Source organism: Silurus aristotelis, assembly GCF_946808225.1.
Source record: "Silurus aristotelis genome assembly, chromosome: 12".
NCBI lineage: Eukaryota > Metazoa > Chordata > Actinopteri > Siluriformes > Siluridae > Silurus > Silurus aristotelis.
This window is the reverse complement of record NC_139585.1, coordinates 900119-917190: the sequence shown is the minus strand read 5'-3', so window position 1 is coordinate 917190 and position 17072 is coordinate 900119. Positions and strand designations below refer to the sequence as shown.

Here is a 17072-nt window from a genome sequence, read left to right as displayed (position 1 = left end):
ATTAAAGCAGCGTGCATTTCTGTTTGACCATTTTATTAAAAATATAAATTAATAAATATTAAGGAGGTGAAATTATAACCTTCAGTGTTACCCACATTTATTCATCAAATTCTTTCTTTACTCAAATATAAAATAATAGAACAAACTCCACTAGAATATTTTTTTTATCAGTAAATATAAAAAAAAAAAAAAAAAAAAAAGACTTTGCTGAACGCTATGCTGGAACGAGTCGACTCATAGACACACAGATACGCCAACATTCCTGTTAACAAATTCAAGTCGAGTCTTTGGTCAGAAGAGTCGAATGATCCGAATCACTCCTCCCTCTGCAGGAACCTATGGGGAACCTTATTGGAGAATGAGCCAAGAAGAACCTTTTTTGAAGCAGAAATATCTCAGATGGTGTGCTGGTGGTGGTTTTATGGATGTACAGACAGATGTTGCATTATGGTCTGAAAGCCACAAACACAGATTATTCCAGACCCCCTGCGTCTCTACTGACTCTACTCTACTTCTCTAGTAAATCTTTTGAGGAAGTGGAAGCTGCTCACGAGTCTCCAGGAGAACCACGTCAGGACAACCGAGTTCTTTATACACTGTAGAACAGTTAGGCTGAGAAAACTCACACTGAGAACAGTCAGAAAAAAAACACAGATCTTTACTTTATCATTTTATTACATGCAGAAATGTTGTTTCATCTCTAACATTGTTTCTGCACAAGTACAAGTATCAGACTGATACAGACAGATGGAGAGAGAGACAGAGAGATGGAGGGAGAGACAGAGAGATGGAGAGAGAGAGACAGAGAGATGGATCTAGAGACAGAGAGATGGAGGGAGAGACAGAGGGTATAAATGCAGTGTAATATTCAGTAATAAGTGGTGATACACAATGATGTTTCAACAGACTTTATTGTGATTGTTAGTTACACACACACACACACACACACATAAAATGATACATAGTTTATATAGGATTATTAAAGCATATAAAAGCATATAACACAATTCACTATGCAGGATACAAGTGGATATAAATGCAGTGTGTGTTTACACACACACACACACACACACACACACACACACACACTAATGCACTTTCTTTACACACCAGACTGGAGGAGGAGCGTCTGTGTGTGTTGCTGTGTGTCAGTGTGTAGATATGTGTGTGTAGATATGTGTGAGGGTATGTGTGTGTTAGTGTGTGAGAGTGTGTGTGTTAGTTTAGTGATGCTGTGTGTGTCTGTGTGTGGTGATGTGTGTTGTCTCAATCACTTCCTCCACACAGCTTCAGCAGCAGCTTCTTGTAATCACCAGATGTGTCACCCTGCAAATACACACACACACACACACACACACACACACACACACACACACACACACACACACAAATTAATAGCCCCCACAAAGAAACAGTATGTATGTACGTGTGTGTGTGTGTGTGTGTGTGTGTGTGTGTGTGTGTGTGTGTGTGTGTGTGTGTGTGTGTGTGTGTGTGTGTGTACTCACTGAGATGTCGTTGTAAAGGGATTTGCCGTAGTTACGCAGATATTCCTGTCTGATGTCCAGCATGTCGACCTCAGAGCGACTCACCATGACACGGATCAGGGTTCGATCCTTAGTCCCCGCCCCCTACAGACACAGAAAGACAGACACACACGCAGACAGACAGATACAGCACACAGACAGATAGACAGAGAGAGACAGACAGATACACAAACAGACACATACACAGACAGACAGATACACAGACAGAGACAGACAAAAACAGACAGAGAGAGACAAAGACAGACAGATACACAGAGAGAGAGAGAGAGAGAAGAGAGAGAGAGAGAGAGAGAGAGAGAGAGAGAGAGAGAGAGAGAGAGAGAGAGAGACAAAGACAGATAGATACACAGACGGAAAGAGACAGACAGACACACAGACGGACACAAAGGCAGGCAAAAAGTCAGACAGACAGAAAATAGAAAATGTCTCAAACAGGTCATCCTTCTTTTCAAGGCAAATGGATTCGCTAAAACATCCTCAAAGAACAAAAAGCTATAAATATACATGGTTGGAGACGATGAGGACGTGGCTGGAGACGATCATGACTTGGATGGAGATGATCAGGACGTGGCTGGAGATGATCAGGGCTTGGATGGGGAGGATCAGGACTTGGATGGGGAGGATCAGGACTTGGATAGAGATGATCAGGACTTGGATAGAGATGATCAGGACTTGGATAGAGATGATCAGGACTTGGATAGAGATGATCAGGACTTGAATAGAGATGATCAGGACTTGGATAGAGATGATCAGGACTTGGATAGAGATGATCAGGACTTGGATAGAGATGATCAGGACTTGAATGGAGATGATCAGGACTTGGGTGGGAAGGATCAGGACTTGGGTGGGAAGGATCAGGACTTGGGTGGGAAGGATCAGGACTTGGGTGGGGATGTTTAAGACTTGGAGATTTGGTTGTAACCTTTACTACTAGATAAGAGAGAGGTTAAGCAAAAATGGCCACGGAAATAATCTCTACCTTCATAGCCTTGTGGAGTCTCTCAGCAAAGAAGCCTGGCGTGTTCTTGATACACTTTACTAAAACACAACACACACACAGAAAATAAATAAAGACACCAGTGCAGTCATGTTAGAGACACACGCACGCACACGCACGCACGCACGCACATATCATTTGAATTAGTAATAATTTTGATTTAAATATGCAAATAAGGGACACACCCACTGCCAGCATGCCATTCTCCAGGTCTCCATGCATCTCACCACAGATACTCTTCTCAATGTTCTTCCCACATATCTGCTGGTACTCATGAAACACTACACACACACACACACACACACACACACACACACACACGCCAGTTATTTACACAAGCATTACCAGTAATGGGTATTATGGTGTAGTATTGTACATTATTGTGTAGTGTTGTACATGATTGTGTAGTGTTGTGTATTGTAGTGTAGTAGTGTGTGTACCCTGTCGCAGGTGTGGTTTGCTGCGTGCACACAGAATGGCATTGAACTGAGACTCATCCGTCCCGAGTTTCTTCTCTCCTGCATTGTAGAGTGCCTACACACACACACACACACACACACACACACACACACACACACACACACACACACACACACACACACACACACACTTAAGACAGGGACTACCACAAAAAAAACATCTCCAGATCGACAGTTTATTCTCGGTATATAATCAGAGGTGTGTGTGCTGTGAACGAGGTGTTGCTATGGAAACGGTAATGAGTGAGGGCGTGAACGTAACGCTGCAGTCAGAGCTCCACCCTGAGGGTCTGGTCTCACCTGAGCATCCTGCTTGGCCACAGAAACATCCACGTTCTCCCTCTCATCACGGTTTCCCTACAGCACAGAGAGGAGCATACACATTACCCATCATGCACCTCTGCATTATCTGGATGAATGTAAATGAATCCTGGTGTAATTAGTGAACGAGTCTCACCTGGCAGAGGGAAACCAGCAGCCTGCGGAAGTGACCCGAGGTGTCATGGATGATGGCGTCCTCCAGAGATTTACCGTATTCTGGAGATAGCACACACAGATTTGTCCTGGAGCTGTGAGGTTAAACTGGTGTGTGTGTGTGTGTGTGTGTGTGTGTGTGTGTGTGTGTGTGTGTTTACACTCACCAGCTTTATAAATACGGTTGATCTCCTGAATCTCAAAATTATTGCGAGATGACAGAATCTCAATAAGACATGGTTCATCAGTCCCTGCGCCCTGTACACACACACACACACACACACACACACACACACACACACACACACACACACATTAAAAAAGTCCAATAAATCCAGAATCCAATATGGAATGCTCCAACATCCTACACAGTTTTTCAATCTATACCATCACAACACCAACATCCAATCTGTAACAGTCTAAATCTCATCTCTACACTAATGACCGATCTATAACAATCTAATAACCGTCTCTACACTGATGTCCAATCTAGAACAACTTTACTCTAAAGTCTAATCTTTAATGTCCTCTAAACTAAAAACAGAACACCATCACAGCAGAAACTCAGAATTGTGAGTCACTGGGAGCCATTTTGTGTAACTAAAAGCTGATTGGCATAAATTCTGACGCAGATTTGCATGGCGTGGTTCGAGCGTTTGCATTTCACCAGGGCAGGTGGAAATCTCTAACACACGCGCCCATAATAAATCACAGTCCAATCTCTCTCCTGGGAACTTCAATATAAATAAAGATATAAACTAACTACTAGATCAGACACACAGTATTGGGACGAAGCACTGCTGAACTCAGAGACACTCACCGATATGGCTTTGTGGAGCTCGTAGGCGTCATGCTCGCATGGGCTCTTCAACATGGCCAGCACCAGATCCTCGAAGTTCCCTGAGATCTCCGACTTTATATCATGGACCAGATCCTGAAGAGGAAAACACACAGATGCATGTTTATAGGAATATCTATAACCTATAATCTATAAACACCTATAAAAATCTGCATATTGACAAAAATCTCGAGTGTAAATTTTGGGATCAAAGCTCGGAATCAAACCCAGGATCCTGAAGTTGTGAGGAAGCAATGCTTCTAGATAATGCTCTATCAGAGTGTCCTGGCTTTCAGCTACATCTTGAGAAACAAATTCTACAATTTGGAATGCTGGAGTGGCTCCTAAATTGAGAAGAAGCTGCATGTGCAACTGATTATCTACAGCATGAGAGAAGCACATTCAGAGAACCGTGTGTAGATGTATACACTGAGCTTTCAGGGGTCTCACAAGTTCCCCTCTCACCTTGCCATAAGTGGTCTTGTAAGCCTTGACCATTGGCACTCGCTGCTTATTGGAGCGATTTCCTAGTAGCTCGATGATGGCGTTCTCATCAGTGCCTATAAAACAACAACAACCGGTAAGTCAAAAACCGAACACACACACAAACAAACAAAAACAAATGAAATAGGAATTGGATCTATGCTCTGTGCACGGCGGAGTCTGTGAAATGGAGTTTAAATTTCTTTAAGGTTTGTTGGATTCTGTGGATGGTTGAGATTTCTAGCATTACAAATAGGTTCTAGATGGAAATCTTTCTGAAAGAAAAAACCTGCTACTGTAGAATCTTCTCCCCTGAGAAAGTGTTGATGGACGAGGAGATAATAAAAAAAAAAGAACAGCTTCAATGTCTCACCGAAGCCCTTCATGGCTTTGCGGAGAACCTCGACATCTCGGAGAGGGTCAGCACCAGGGGCGTCCTTTATGGTGCCACGGAAGCCACGCTGTAAAATAAACAACAAGAGAATGTGATGATGGAGGGATGGGCAGAGGGGAAGACATAGGATGTGTGTGAGATAACAGAGGTCAGAGATGTTTTAGAAAGCAGGATGACAAGGAAACAAGCAGAATAAAAGAGATAACAATGACAGGAGTAACAGAGGGATGTAACTGAATGGCAGAAAGTAAGCAAACAACAGAATGGTGCAGGAACAACACAACAATGACAACACAACGGTAGTTGTTGTTGCTTCAAAACACACTTGTTACCGTATGACTTCGGTCAACTACGTGTCTACACATTTTTGACTGATCCGAAGCCATTAGCCATGTTTTTAATCTTACGTTAATAGCAGGTGCTACAGGTGCTCCTGGTGCTACAGGTCCAGTGGGAGCTGCAGGTCCAGTGGGAGCTCCAGGTCCTCCAAATCCAGGATACGAGGGGTTTGGTCCGGGGGGGACTCCAGGGAAATTTGGCATGGGTTGTTGCCCTGGCACCGGACCTCCGGGATACCCCTGTGGCATTCCACCTCCCGGCTGCACACAAAGCACACATTAATAAGATTTTCATAGTGCACATTATAAAGCTACATCATGTTAGATCACAGTACTTACAGCTCCAAACCCAGGCTGACCTCCCCATCCGCCTGTAATGACAAAAAGTTCAACATTATCACCCCTAAAGGCTACTCAGGTCACATATCCAAATCAATCAATGATTTTCTGCGGCTTACCTTGGGGCATGCCAGGGTAGCCTCCGGACTGGTCTTGGGGGAATCCGGGGTACCCGGGGTAACCACCTCCTTGAGGGGTGTACCCTGGATACCCACCTGGCTGTTGTGGAGGGAATCCACCACCTGCTGGGTAACCCCCAGCCTGAGGAGGGTACCCAGGATACCCACCCTGCTGTTGGGGTGGGTAGCCACCACCCTGAGGTGGGTAACCAGGATATCCGGGGTAACTCATTATAACTCTCAAGCTCTGAGAAAAGGCAGAGAAATGTTGTAATTAGGTTGGACACCATAATTTCCTCCCAAATGACTACCCAAAACTGTCCTTGCAATTTAAGAGTAATCACAAAGCCCTACCTACTTCTGCAACATAGATACAATTAATGCAAATGCTTGTTTCTTTTGGCTAAAAACTTTAACAAAGATACCATAAAACATGCACAAGCAACAAGCTAGTGTAGTCTGATGATAAAGTGTCCCTGTGTGGTTGGACGCTGTTAGTATGAACAATGTCAGTGAGTGTGGCTTTTATTATTTACTTTAACAGATAGTTAGTCAGATGTTTGCATGTATTTGAATAGTATTTAATAGCAGTGGATTTAACTTTTTGGTCTAGATGTTCAAGTTGTTGGAAATGTAACCTAGAAAGACTCCAGATAGAACTAGTACAACTAGAGTCAGGTCTTAGTTCTCATGTGAATGTAGAAACTGTAGTCTGGATTCTTGTTGGCGATCCTGGAGCAGCATTTTAGGTTATGCAGATATGACATCTGAGACATGATTCATAATTGTCTAGATGTTTCCTTCAGCATCTTCTCAAGGTCCCTGACTTTAGATCTTCGATTTGTACTTTTATCTTGTACTAAACTGTGTTAATTTCTATAAGGGATCTCAGAATGTATCTCTTTTCCTAAGCAGTAGTTTTGATGGCTGCCTGCTGCCATTGAGTTTATTCTGGTGTACTGTTGTTCCTACACATTGAAGTGATACCTTCAGGAGTTTTGGAGATGCTCCAGAGTATAAACCAGATTTGTGAAGGAAGAAATGTGGTCATGTCTGATTTCTTTTGATTTTCCTATAATGTCAAGGCACTGAGTTTGTTAGTATGTCTTAAACTACATCCACACGTACACCACTAAATGACTCCAATTGGCCAATCAGCTGTTAACTGGAAAAATGCATAAAAAGCTTGGGTATATATTCCAAAATTTCAGGCTGTTTAAAGGCTGAACTAACAGTGTCTGTATACTCCTGACCTCCTGAAACTATAACACATTAAAAAAGAGATGTGTAGAATAATTTGTTGATGGAAAATTGGAAAAGGACTCGTGTCTCGCAGGAACTCCAGACCTACACAACTCACTGAAGCTATAGTTTGCAGATATAAAATCTGTGCAGTGAATGTAAAACTATTTGTAATAATAATTTATTGCCCTCAGGTTTCGGTTACGCACCCCCCCACAAACACACCTGACGTGTGTTAATAAACTAATTTAGGTGTGTTAGGTGGACCAAAGTTCTCACACACACACACACACACACACACACACACACACACACACACACACACACACACACACACACACACACACACGAGTGTCGATATTTCTTAATATTGTTCACACAAAGAGCTGGGTACTGGGCTGACTCATGTGTGTGTGTGTGTGTGTGTGTGTGTGTGTGTGTGTGTGTGTGTGTGTGTGTGTTAGCATGTAAACTCAATATAGTTTGCAGCACTCAGTAAACACACCACAGCTCCATATATGTTAGCAGAACGAGGAATACACCTGGATCTGTACCTGTACCTCCACCCTGAACACACAACACGCTCACACAGGTGCAAGAACTCAGAGCGTTCTACAAATATATCTACTACACGTGTTTCTATACACACGCAAGATAAACAAAGCAAGCTTTAACTTAAACACAGCGCTGGTGCTCCTAAAGATGGTGGTGGTGATTATTAACTTGCTATGAACATCATTAATTCTTCTCTCAATAAAGTGTGTAAATCTTTTTGTAGAATAAAACGTAATTTACAGACGTCTTCTTCCAGAGATTCAGGATTATAATTACCATTAACATGGTGAAAACATCACCAATGATGGAACTATAATGGACCTGTGGTGTTAAACATGAAGATGGATCCCTTTTGAGTCTGGTTCCTCTCAAGGTTTCTATATAATCTATTGTTCTGTAAAGCTGCTTTGGAACAATGTCCACTGTAAGTGTAGATGTGATGTAGGTGTAGATGTGATGTATATGTGGTGTGGGTGTAGATGTGATGTGGGTGTAGATGTGATGTGGGTGTAGATGTGGTGTGGGTGTAGATGTGGTGTGGGTGTAGATGTGATGTAGATGTTATGTGGGTGTAAATGTGGTGTAGATGTGATGCGGGTGTGGATGTGATGTGATGTGGGTGTAGATGTGATGTAGATGTTATGTGGGTGTATATGTGATGTGGGTGTGGATGTGATGTATATGTGGTGTGGGTGTAGATGTGATGTGGGTGTAGATGTGATGTAGATGTGGTGTGGGTGTAGATGTGATGTGGGTGTGGTGTGATGTGGGTGTGATGTGGGTGTAGATGTAATGTAGGTGTAGATGTGATGTAGATGTGATGTGCGTGTAGATGTGATGTATATGTGGTGTGAGTATATTTGTGATGTGGGTGTAGATGTGATGTATATGTGGTGTGGGTGTAGATTTGATGTAGGTGTAGATGTGATGTATATGTGATGTGGGTATAGATGTGATGTGTGTGTAGATGTGATGTATATGTGGTGTGGGTGTGGATGTGATGTAGATGTGGTGTGGGTGTAGATGTGGTGTGGGTGTAGATGTGATGTAGATATTATGTGGGTGTAGATGTGGTGTGGGTGTAGATGTGATGTAGATGTGGTGTGGGTGTAGATGTGATGTGGGTGTTGATGTGGTGTAGGTGTAGGTGTAGATGTGATGTGGGTGTAGATGTGATGTAGATGTGATGTGGGTGTAGATGCGATGTATATGTGGTGTGGGTGTAGATGTGATGTGGGTGTAGATGTGATGTATATGTGGTGTGGGTGTAGATTTGATGTAGGTGTAGATGTGATGTATATGTGATGTGGGTATAGATGTGATGTGGGTGTAGATGTGATGTATATGTGGTGTGGGTGTAGATGTGATGTAGATGTGGTGTGGGTGTAGATGTGGTGTGGGTGTAGATGTGATGTAGATATTATGTGGGTGTAGATGTGGTGTGGGTGTAGATGTGATGTAGATGTGATGTGGGTGTTGATGTGGTGTAGGTGTAGATGTGATGTAGATGTGATTTGGGTGTAGATGTGATGTAGATGTGATGTGGGTGTAGATGTGATGTAGATGTGATGTGGGTGTAGATGCGATGTAGGTGTGATGTAGATGTGATATAGATGTGGTGTGGGTGTAGATGTGATGTAGGTGTAGATGTGATGTATATGTGGTGTGGGTGTAGATGTGATGTAGATGTGGTGTGGGTGTAGATGTAATGTAGGTGTAGATGTGGTGTGGGTGTAGATGTGGTGTGGGTGTAGATGTGATGTAGATGTTATGTGGGTGTAAATGTGATGTAGATGTGGTGTGGGTGTAGAGGTGATATAGATGTGGTGTGGGTGTAGATTTGATGTAGGTGTAGATGTGATTTATATGTGATGTGGGTTTGGATGTGATGTGGGTGTAGATGTGATGTAGATGTGGGTTTAGATGTGATGTAGGTGTAGATGTGATGTATATGTGGTGTGGGTGTAGATGTGATATGGATGTGGTGTGGGTGTAGATGTGATGTAGGTGTAGATGTGATGTATATGTGGTGTGGGTGTAGATGTGATATAGATGTGGTGTGGGTGTAGATGTGATATAGATGTGGTGTAGGTGTAGATGTGATGTGGGTGTAGATGTGGTGTGGGTGTAGATGTGATGTATGTGTGATGTGGGTGTAAATGTGATGTGGGTGTAGATGTGATGTAGGTGTGATGTAGGTGTAGATGTGATGTGGGTGTAGATGTGATGTAGGTGTGATGTAGATGTGGTGTAGGTGTAGATGTGATGTAAGTGTAGATGTGATGTAGGTGTAGATGTGATGTAGGTGTGGTGTGGGTGTAGATGTGATGTATATGTGGTGTGGGTGTAGATGTGATGTAGATATTATGTGGGTGTAGATGTGGTGTGGGTGTAGATGTGTTGTAGATGTGATGTGGGTGTTGATGTGGTGTAGGTGTAGATGTGATGTAGATGTGATTTGGGTGTAGATGTGATGTGGGTGTAGATGTGATGTAGATGTGATGTGGGTGTAGATGCGATGTAGGTGTGATGTAGATGTGATATAGATGTGGTGTGGGTGTAGATGTGATGTAGGTGTAGATGTGATGTATATGTGGTGTGGGTGTAGATGTGATGTGGATGTGGTGTGGGTGTAGATGTAATGTAGGTGTAGATGTGGTGTGGGTGTAGATGTGGTGTGGGTGTAGATGTGGTGTGGGTGTAGATGTGATGTAGATGTTATGTGGGTGTAAATGTGATGTAGATGTGGTGTGGGTGTAGAGGTGATATAGATGTGGTGTGGGTGTAGATTTGATGTAGGTGTAGATGTGATTTATATGTGATGTGGGTTTAGATGTGATGTGGGTGTAGATGTGATGTAGATGTGGGTTTAGATGTGATGTAGGTGTAGATGTGATGTATATGTGGTGTGGGTGTAGATGTGATATGGATGTGGTGTGGGTGTAGATGTGATGTAGGTGTAGATGTGATGTATATGTGGTGTGGGTGTAGATGTGATATAGATGTGGTGTGGGTGTAGATGTGATATAGATGTGATGTAGGTGTAGATGTGATGTGGGTGTAGATGTGGTGTGGGTGTAGATGTGATGTATGTGTGATGTGGGTGTAAATGTGATGTAGGTGTGATGTGGGTTTAGATGTGATGTAGGTGTAGATGTGATGTGGGTGTAGATGTGATGTAGGTGTGATGTAGATGTGGTGTAGGTGTAGATGTGATGTAAGTGTAGATGTGATGTAGGTGTAGATGTGATGTAGGTGTGGTGTGGGTGTAGATGTGATGCATATGTGGTGTGGGTGTAGATGTGATGCATATGTGGTGTAGGTGTAGATGTGATGTGGGTGTAGATGTGGTGTGGGTGTAGATGTGATGTATATGCGATGTGGGTGTAAATGTGATTTAGGTGTGATGTGGGTGTAGATGTGATGTATATGTGATGTGGGTGTAGATGTGATGTAGGTGTGATGTAGATGTGGTGTAGGTGTAGATGTGATGTAAGTGTAGATGTGATGTAGGTGTAGATGTGATGTAGATGCGGTGTGGGTGTAGATGTGATGTAGGTGTAGATGTGATGTAGGTGTAGCTGTGATGTGTATGTGGTGTGGGTGTAGATGTGATGTAGGTGTAGCTGTGATGTATATGTGGTGTGGGTGTAGATGTGATGTATATGTGGTGTGGGTGTAGATGTGATGTAGGTGTAATGTAGGTGTTGCTGTGATGTAGGTGTGATGTAGGTGTAGCTGTGATGTGGGTGAAGATGTGATGTAGATGTGGTGTGGGTGTAGATGTGGTGTGGGTGTAGATGTGATACAGATGTGGTGTGGGTGTAGATGTGGTGTAGATGTGGTGTGGGTGTAGATGTTGTGTAGATGTGGTGTGGGTGTAGATGTGGTGTAGATGTAGATGTGATGTATATGTGGTGTGGGTGTAGATGTAATGTAGATGTAATGCAGATGTGATGTGGGTGTAGATGTGGTGTGGGTGTAGATGTGATACAGATGTGGTGTGGGTGTAGATGTGGTGTAGATGTGGTGTGGGTGTAAATGTAGATGTGATGTATATGTGGTGTGGGTGTAGATGTAATGTAGATGTGGTGTGGGTGTAGATGTGGTGTGGGTGTAGATGTGGTGTGGGTCTGATGTGGGTGTAGATGTGATGTAGATGTGGTGTGGGTGTAGATGTGATGTGGGTGTAGATGTTGTGTAGATGTGGTGTGGGTGTAGATGTGATGTGGGTGAAGATGTGATGTAGATGTGGTGTGGGTGTAGATGTGGTGTGGGTGTAGATGTGGTGTGGGTCTGATGTGGGTGTAGATGTGATGTAGATGTGGTGTGGGTGTAGATGTGATGTGGGTGTAGATGTGATGTGGGTGAAGATGTGATGTAGATGTGGTGTGGGTGTAGATGTGGTGTATATGTGGTGTGGGTGTAGATGTGGTATGGGTGTAGATGTGGTGTGGGTGTAGATGTGATGTAGATGTTATGTGGGTGTAAATGTGATGTAGATGTGGTGTGGGTGTAGAGGTGATATAGATGTGGTGTGGGTGTAGATTTGATGTAGGTGTAGATGTGATTTATATGTGATGTGGGTTTAGATGTGATGTGGGTGTAGATGTGATGTAGATGTGGGTTTAGATGTGATGTAGGTGTAGATGTGATGTATATGTGGTGTGGGTGTAGATGTGATATGGATGTGGTGTGGGTGTAGATGTGATGTAGGTGTAGATGTGATGTATATGTGGTGTGGGTGTAGATGTGATATAGATGTGGTGTGGGTGTAGATGTGATATAGATGTGATGTAGGTGTAGATGTGATGTGGGTGTAGATGTGGTGTGGGTGTAGATGTGATGTATGTGTGATGTGGGTGTAAATGTGATGTAGGTGTGATGTGGGTTTAGATGTGATGTAGGTGTAGATGTGATGTGGGTGTAGATGTGATGTAGGTGTGATGTAGATGTGGTGTAGGTGTAGATGTGATGTAAGTGTAGATGTGATGTAGGTGTAGATGTGATGTAGGTGTGGTGTGGGTGTAGATGTGATGCATATGTGGTGTGGGTGTAGATGTGATGCATATGTGGTGTAGGTGTAGATGTGATGTGGGTGTAGATGTGGTGTGGGTGTAGATGTGATGTATATGCGATGTGGGTGTAAATGTGATTTAGGTGTGATGTGGGTGTAGATGTGATGTATATGTGATGTGGGTGTAGATGTGATGTAGGTGTGATGTAGATGTGGTGTAGGTGTAGATGTGATGTAAGTGTAGATGTGATGTAGGTGTAGATGTGATGTAGATGCGGTGTGGGTGTAGATGTGATGTAGGTGTAGATGTGATGTAGGTGTAGCTGTGATGTGTATGTGGTGTGGGTGTAGATGTGATGTAGGTGTAGCTGTGATGTATATGTGGTGTGGGTGTAGATGTGATGTATATGTGGTGTGGGTGTAGATGTGATGTAGGTGTAATGTAGGTGTTGCTGTGATGTAGGTGTGATGTAGGTGTAGCTGTGATGTGGGTGAAGATGTGATGTAGATGTGGTGTGGGTGTAGATGTGGTGTGGGTGTAGATGTGATACAGATGTGGTGTGGGTGTAGATGTGGTGTAGATGTGGTGTGGGTGTAGATGTTGTGTAGATGTGGTGTGGGTGTAGATGTGGTGTAGATGTAGATGTGATGTATATGTGGTGTGGGTGTAGATGTAATGTAGATGTAATGCAGATGTGATGTGGGTGTAGATGTGGTGTGGGTGTAGATGTGATACAGATGTGGTGTGGGTGTAGATGTGGTGTAGATGTGGTGTGGGTGTAAATGTAGATGTGATGTATATGTGGTGTGGGTGTAGATGTAATGTAGATGTGGTGTGGGTGTAGATGTGGTGTGGGTGTAGATGTGGTGTGGGTCTGATGTGGGTGTAGATGTGATGTAGATGTGGTGTGGGTGTAGATGTGATGTGGGTGTAGATGTTGTGTAGATGTGGTGTGGGTGTAGATGTGATGTGGGTGAAGATGTGATGTAGATGTGGTGTGGGTGTAGATGTGGTGTGGGTGTAGATGTGGTGTGGGTCTGATGTGGGTGTAGATGTGATGTAGATGTGGTGTGGGTGTAGATGTGATGTGGGTGTAGATGTGATGTGGGTGAAGATGTGATGTAGATGTGGTGTGGGTGTAGATGTGGTGTAGATGTGGTGTGGGTGTAGATGTGATGTGGGTGTAGATGTGATGTATATGTGGTGTGGGTGTAGATGTGGTATGGGTGTAGATGTGGTGTGGGTGTAGATGTGGTGTGGGTGTAGATGTGGTGTGGGTGTAGATGTGGGTGTAGATGTGGTGTGGGTGTAGATGTGATGTGGGTGTAGATGTGGTGTGGGTGTAGATGTGATGTGGGTGTAGATGTGATGGTTGTGTTGCGTCATTACACCACACTCATCACATCCATTAGAATTTTCTCAGTTTGTAGTAAACCTTCTGAAGTGTGGTGAGATGTAAGATGGAGAAACACCATGTGGCCGGTTGCAGCACAGCAGTTTCTGGAAGAGCATGGGTTTGATTATTCCGTGTCTACGGCATGTGTGCGTGAGTCCGTGTGTTTATTTCAGGACTCCTGCACGAGTTTAACTTCCTGTTGATTTTGCGGTCAGAAAGCGTTCGAACAGACCAGAACAGACTCTTCTAACCTGATCAGCCAGTTCAGGAGGAAAAGCACGAGGAGAGGAGCACAGCAGCAGATCATCTCGTTACTGATCAGTTTATTTTAAACACCAGAAGATTTTTATATACGATGAGTTTAATTTAACCTTTAATTATTATTCTCAAAATGTAAACTGTATAGTTATATTCTTATAAATCTACAAAATCTCCATCAGCCTGGAGATTTCAGCATCTAGAACATGACTGGGACACAGATCCAGACACACACAACCTTTCTAGACCAAGTCAGGAGTTTACCTTCTCACCTGCATGATACAAATTCATAACAGGAACCTTTTATTTTGCAGGTAATAAATCATAATAAAAAGGACTTCTGGATCTTCTGATGAATTTAATGGTGTGTGTGTGTGTGTGTGTGTGTGTGTGTGTGTGTGTGTGTGTGTGTGTGTGTGTGTGTAAAACAGCCATCCAGCTCAATTCTGTGAAAACTTTCCCCCAAACAGTCTAATTTCATGATTGTCGACATCTACCATGGATTATTTCCACCCTCGATCAGAAAGATCTCCAGAATAAAAGACCACAGAACGTGAAGGTAAAATCTGGTCAAAGATAAAGCTCTAAAACTGCCAGACCTCCTCCACTCCTTCTCCTTCTTCTAAAGGAACCCATCCCTCCTGACCTTCACCCGGCATCACCGCATAACCATCACAGCGCGAGAACAGCGTGTGAAAAACAAGATATCTCATGAGAAAGTGTCTTCTCAGCCCTGCAGCTTCAGTGTCTCGCTCTGTGTGTGTGTGTGTGTGTGTGTGTGCGTGCTTGCGTGTGTGTGTGTGTGTGTAAAATGGCTGCCTTTAGTGTCTCAACTGTACAAACACTCTATTACATAACCCTGAGACAATTCCGGGAAATTAAACAAGCCTGGAACAAGAGAACACAATTAAACACACACACACACACACACACACACACACACACACACACACACACACACACACACATATACACACCACTCTCACTTCCCGGATCGAAGAAGAAGCGCAGAAGTTTAAGAATCAGAGCTCAATGTGTGTGTGTGTGTGTGTGTGTGTGTGTGTGTGTGTGTGTGTGTGTGTGTGTAATTATCCCGGTATACACGCAGCGCGCATCAGTTACAATATAACATCATTATAATAACAACAGAAAACACGGAGACAGACTTACAGTGAGCGAAGTGAAGCCGAATCAGGAAGTGTGTGTATGTGTGTGTGTGTGTGTGTGTGTGTGTGTGTGTGTGTGTGCGCGCCACTGATTTCCCTGCCTGCGCGCACCCGGGTGTGTCCGAGTGCGCTCATGACGTCACGACCTCGGTATTTTCCTTTCCCAAGCGCGTGTTTAGGAAACAAATGATTTCGGATTCAGTGAAAACGGAACCGGAAATGCTACATTTTACTTTTTACTTTTTTTTTTGCATTTTTAAATATTCATTCATAATTTTATACCGAAAGACATAAAAAAGTGCTATATGCAAACATCACAGAGCACCCCAAGCAACACACACACACACACACACACACACACACACACACACGTGCGGTGTTGCATAATAATGTGCTGAAGCTTTTTAATGGTTCTAAATAAGCTCGATGTGGAAAGGGGGCGTGGCTTTAATTCCTGCTGTACTGCAATGCGAGGGCGTGGTCTTGATTACCATATGTAAATTAGATCACGGGGAGGTGGGTGTGGCTTACAAATTGTCCACATTCTGTTGACATGATAGTAAATCGACTATTTTGCTGAAGTAAACAATAACAAACGCGTTGTGATGATACTGTGATGATGATGATGATGATGTCTGGTCCTAAAGCGTTTCTGGTGGCGCTGTTTTTAAAGCTGTCACAATAAAATGACTAACATGTACTTATTAGGTTTATCTTATTCAGAACAGTTATAGTATTTTTGTAGGAGATAAATACAGATGATAACATGGAATTACCGGACGCTTTAAATCAGACACAGAGACGTTCCCCTGCAGTTGTGTGTCCAGGTGTGTGTTATGATCTGGTTGAGACCGAGTGCGTCTACACGAGAGAAGCGTAAAAACTTACCGTAGTCTGGATGCCTACAATTACGAGAAGTCGAATAGATCTGTTTATACAGTGTGGAAGAGGTTTATCTTGTGTTTGGTGAGGGTTGGAGCGTTGCCGTCAAAAACGGCCTCTGTTTGCGTTGTTGCTATAGTAACCGGGGAGGTAATTAGCAGTGTTGAACAGTAATGAAGTAAATGTAAATGTAGTTCTTAAGCAGCTTTTTCTCGTTTCTGTTCTTTACTGAAGTTTTTGGATTCAGGGAGGTTTTTACTGTACCTTCACATTTCAAACTCAAATATTTGACTTTTTACTACACTTAGTGAAATCAGTCCTTTTTATTAATGAGGATAAAAACGTAACTGGTGAAACACGTAGCGAGTCACCAATCAGGATCGAGCGCACGCTCTGTTTTACACGTGCAAACACAGTTCAGCATCAGTTTAACATCAAGCAGAACATTTAGAGAGGAATGAGGTTTTGGGTTAATGATCATTTTAATAGAAATCCATCAGTGTTTCACTCATTAATATTATTCTATTCATTGACTGGAGCACTTTTA

The 17072-nt window shown here is 43.1% G+C and overlaps 1 protein-coding gene across 1 annotated transcript; it reads right to left on the bottom strand.

The window, feature by feature from the left end:
• Positions 1 to 657: 657 nt before the first annotated feature.
• Positions 658 to 15841, bottom strand: LOC310734973 (annexin A4-like). Its single transcript, XM_083557515.1, has 15 exons — positions 15648 to 15841; positions 6009 to 6255; positions 5890 to 5921; positions 5620 to 5811; positions 5192 to 5279; positions 4801 to 4895; positions 4318 to 4431; positions 3665 to 3755; positions 3481 to 3560; positions 3324 to 3380; positions 2985 to 3078; positions 2730 to 2825; positions 2527 to 2585; positions 1509 to 1631; positions 658 to 1326 (listed from the first exon to the last, which is right to left on the bottom strand). The coding sequence occupies exons 2-15, from the start codon at positions 6238 to 6240 to the stop codon at positions 1267 to 1269; spliced, it is 1413 nt and encodes a 470-aa protein (XP_083413641.1). The 5' UTR covers positions 6241 to 6255; positions 15648 to 15841; the 3' UTR covers positions 658 to 1266.
• Between the last annotated feature and the right edge of the window lie 1231 nt (positions 15842 to 17072).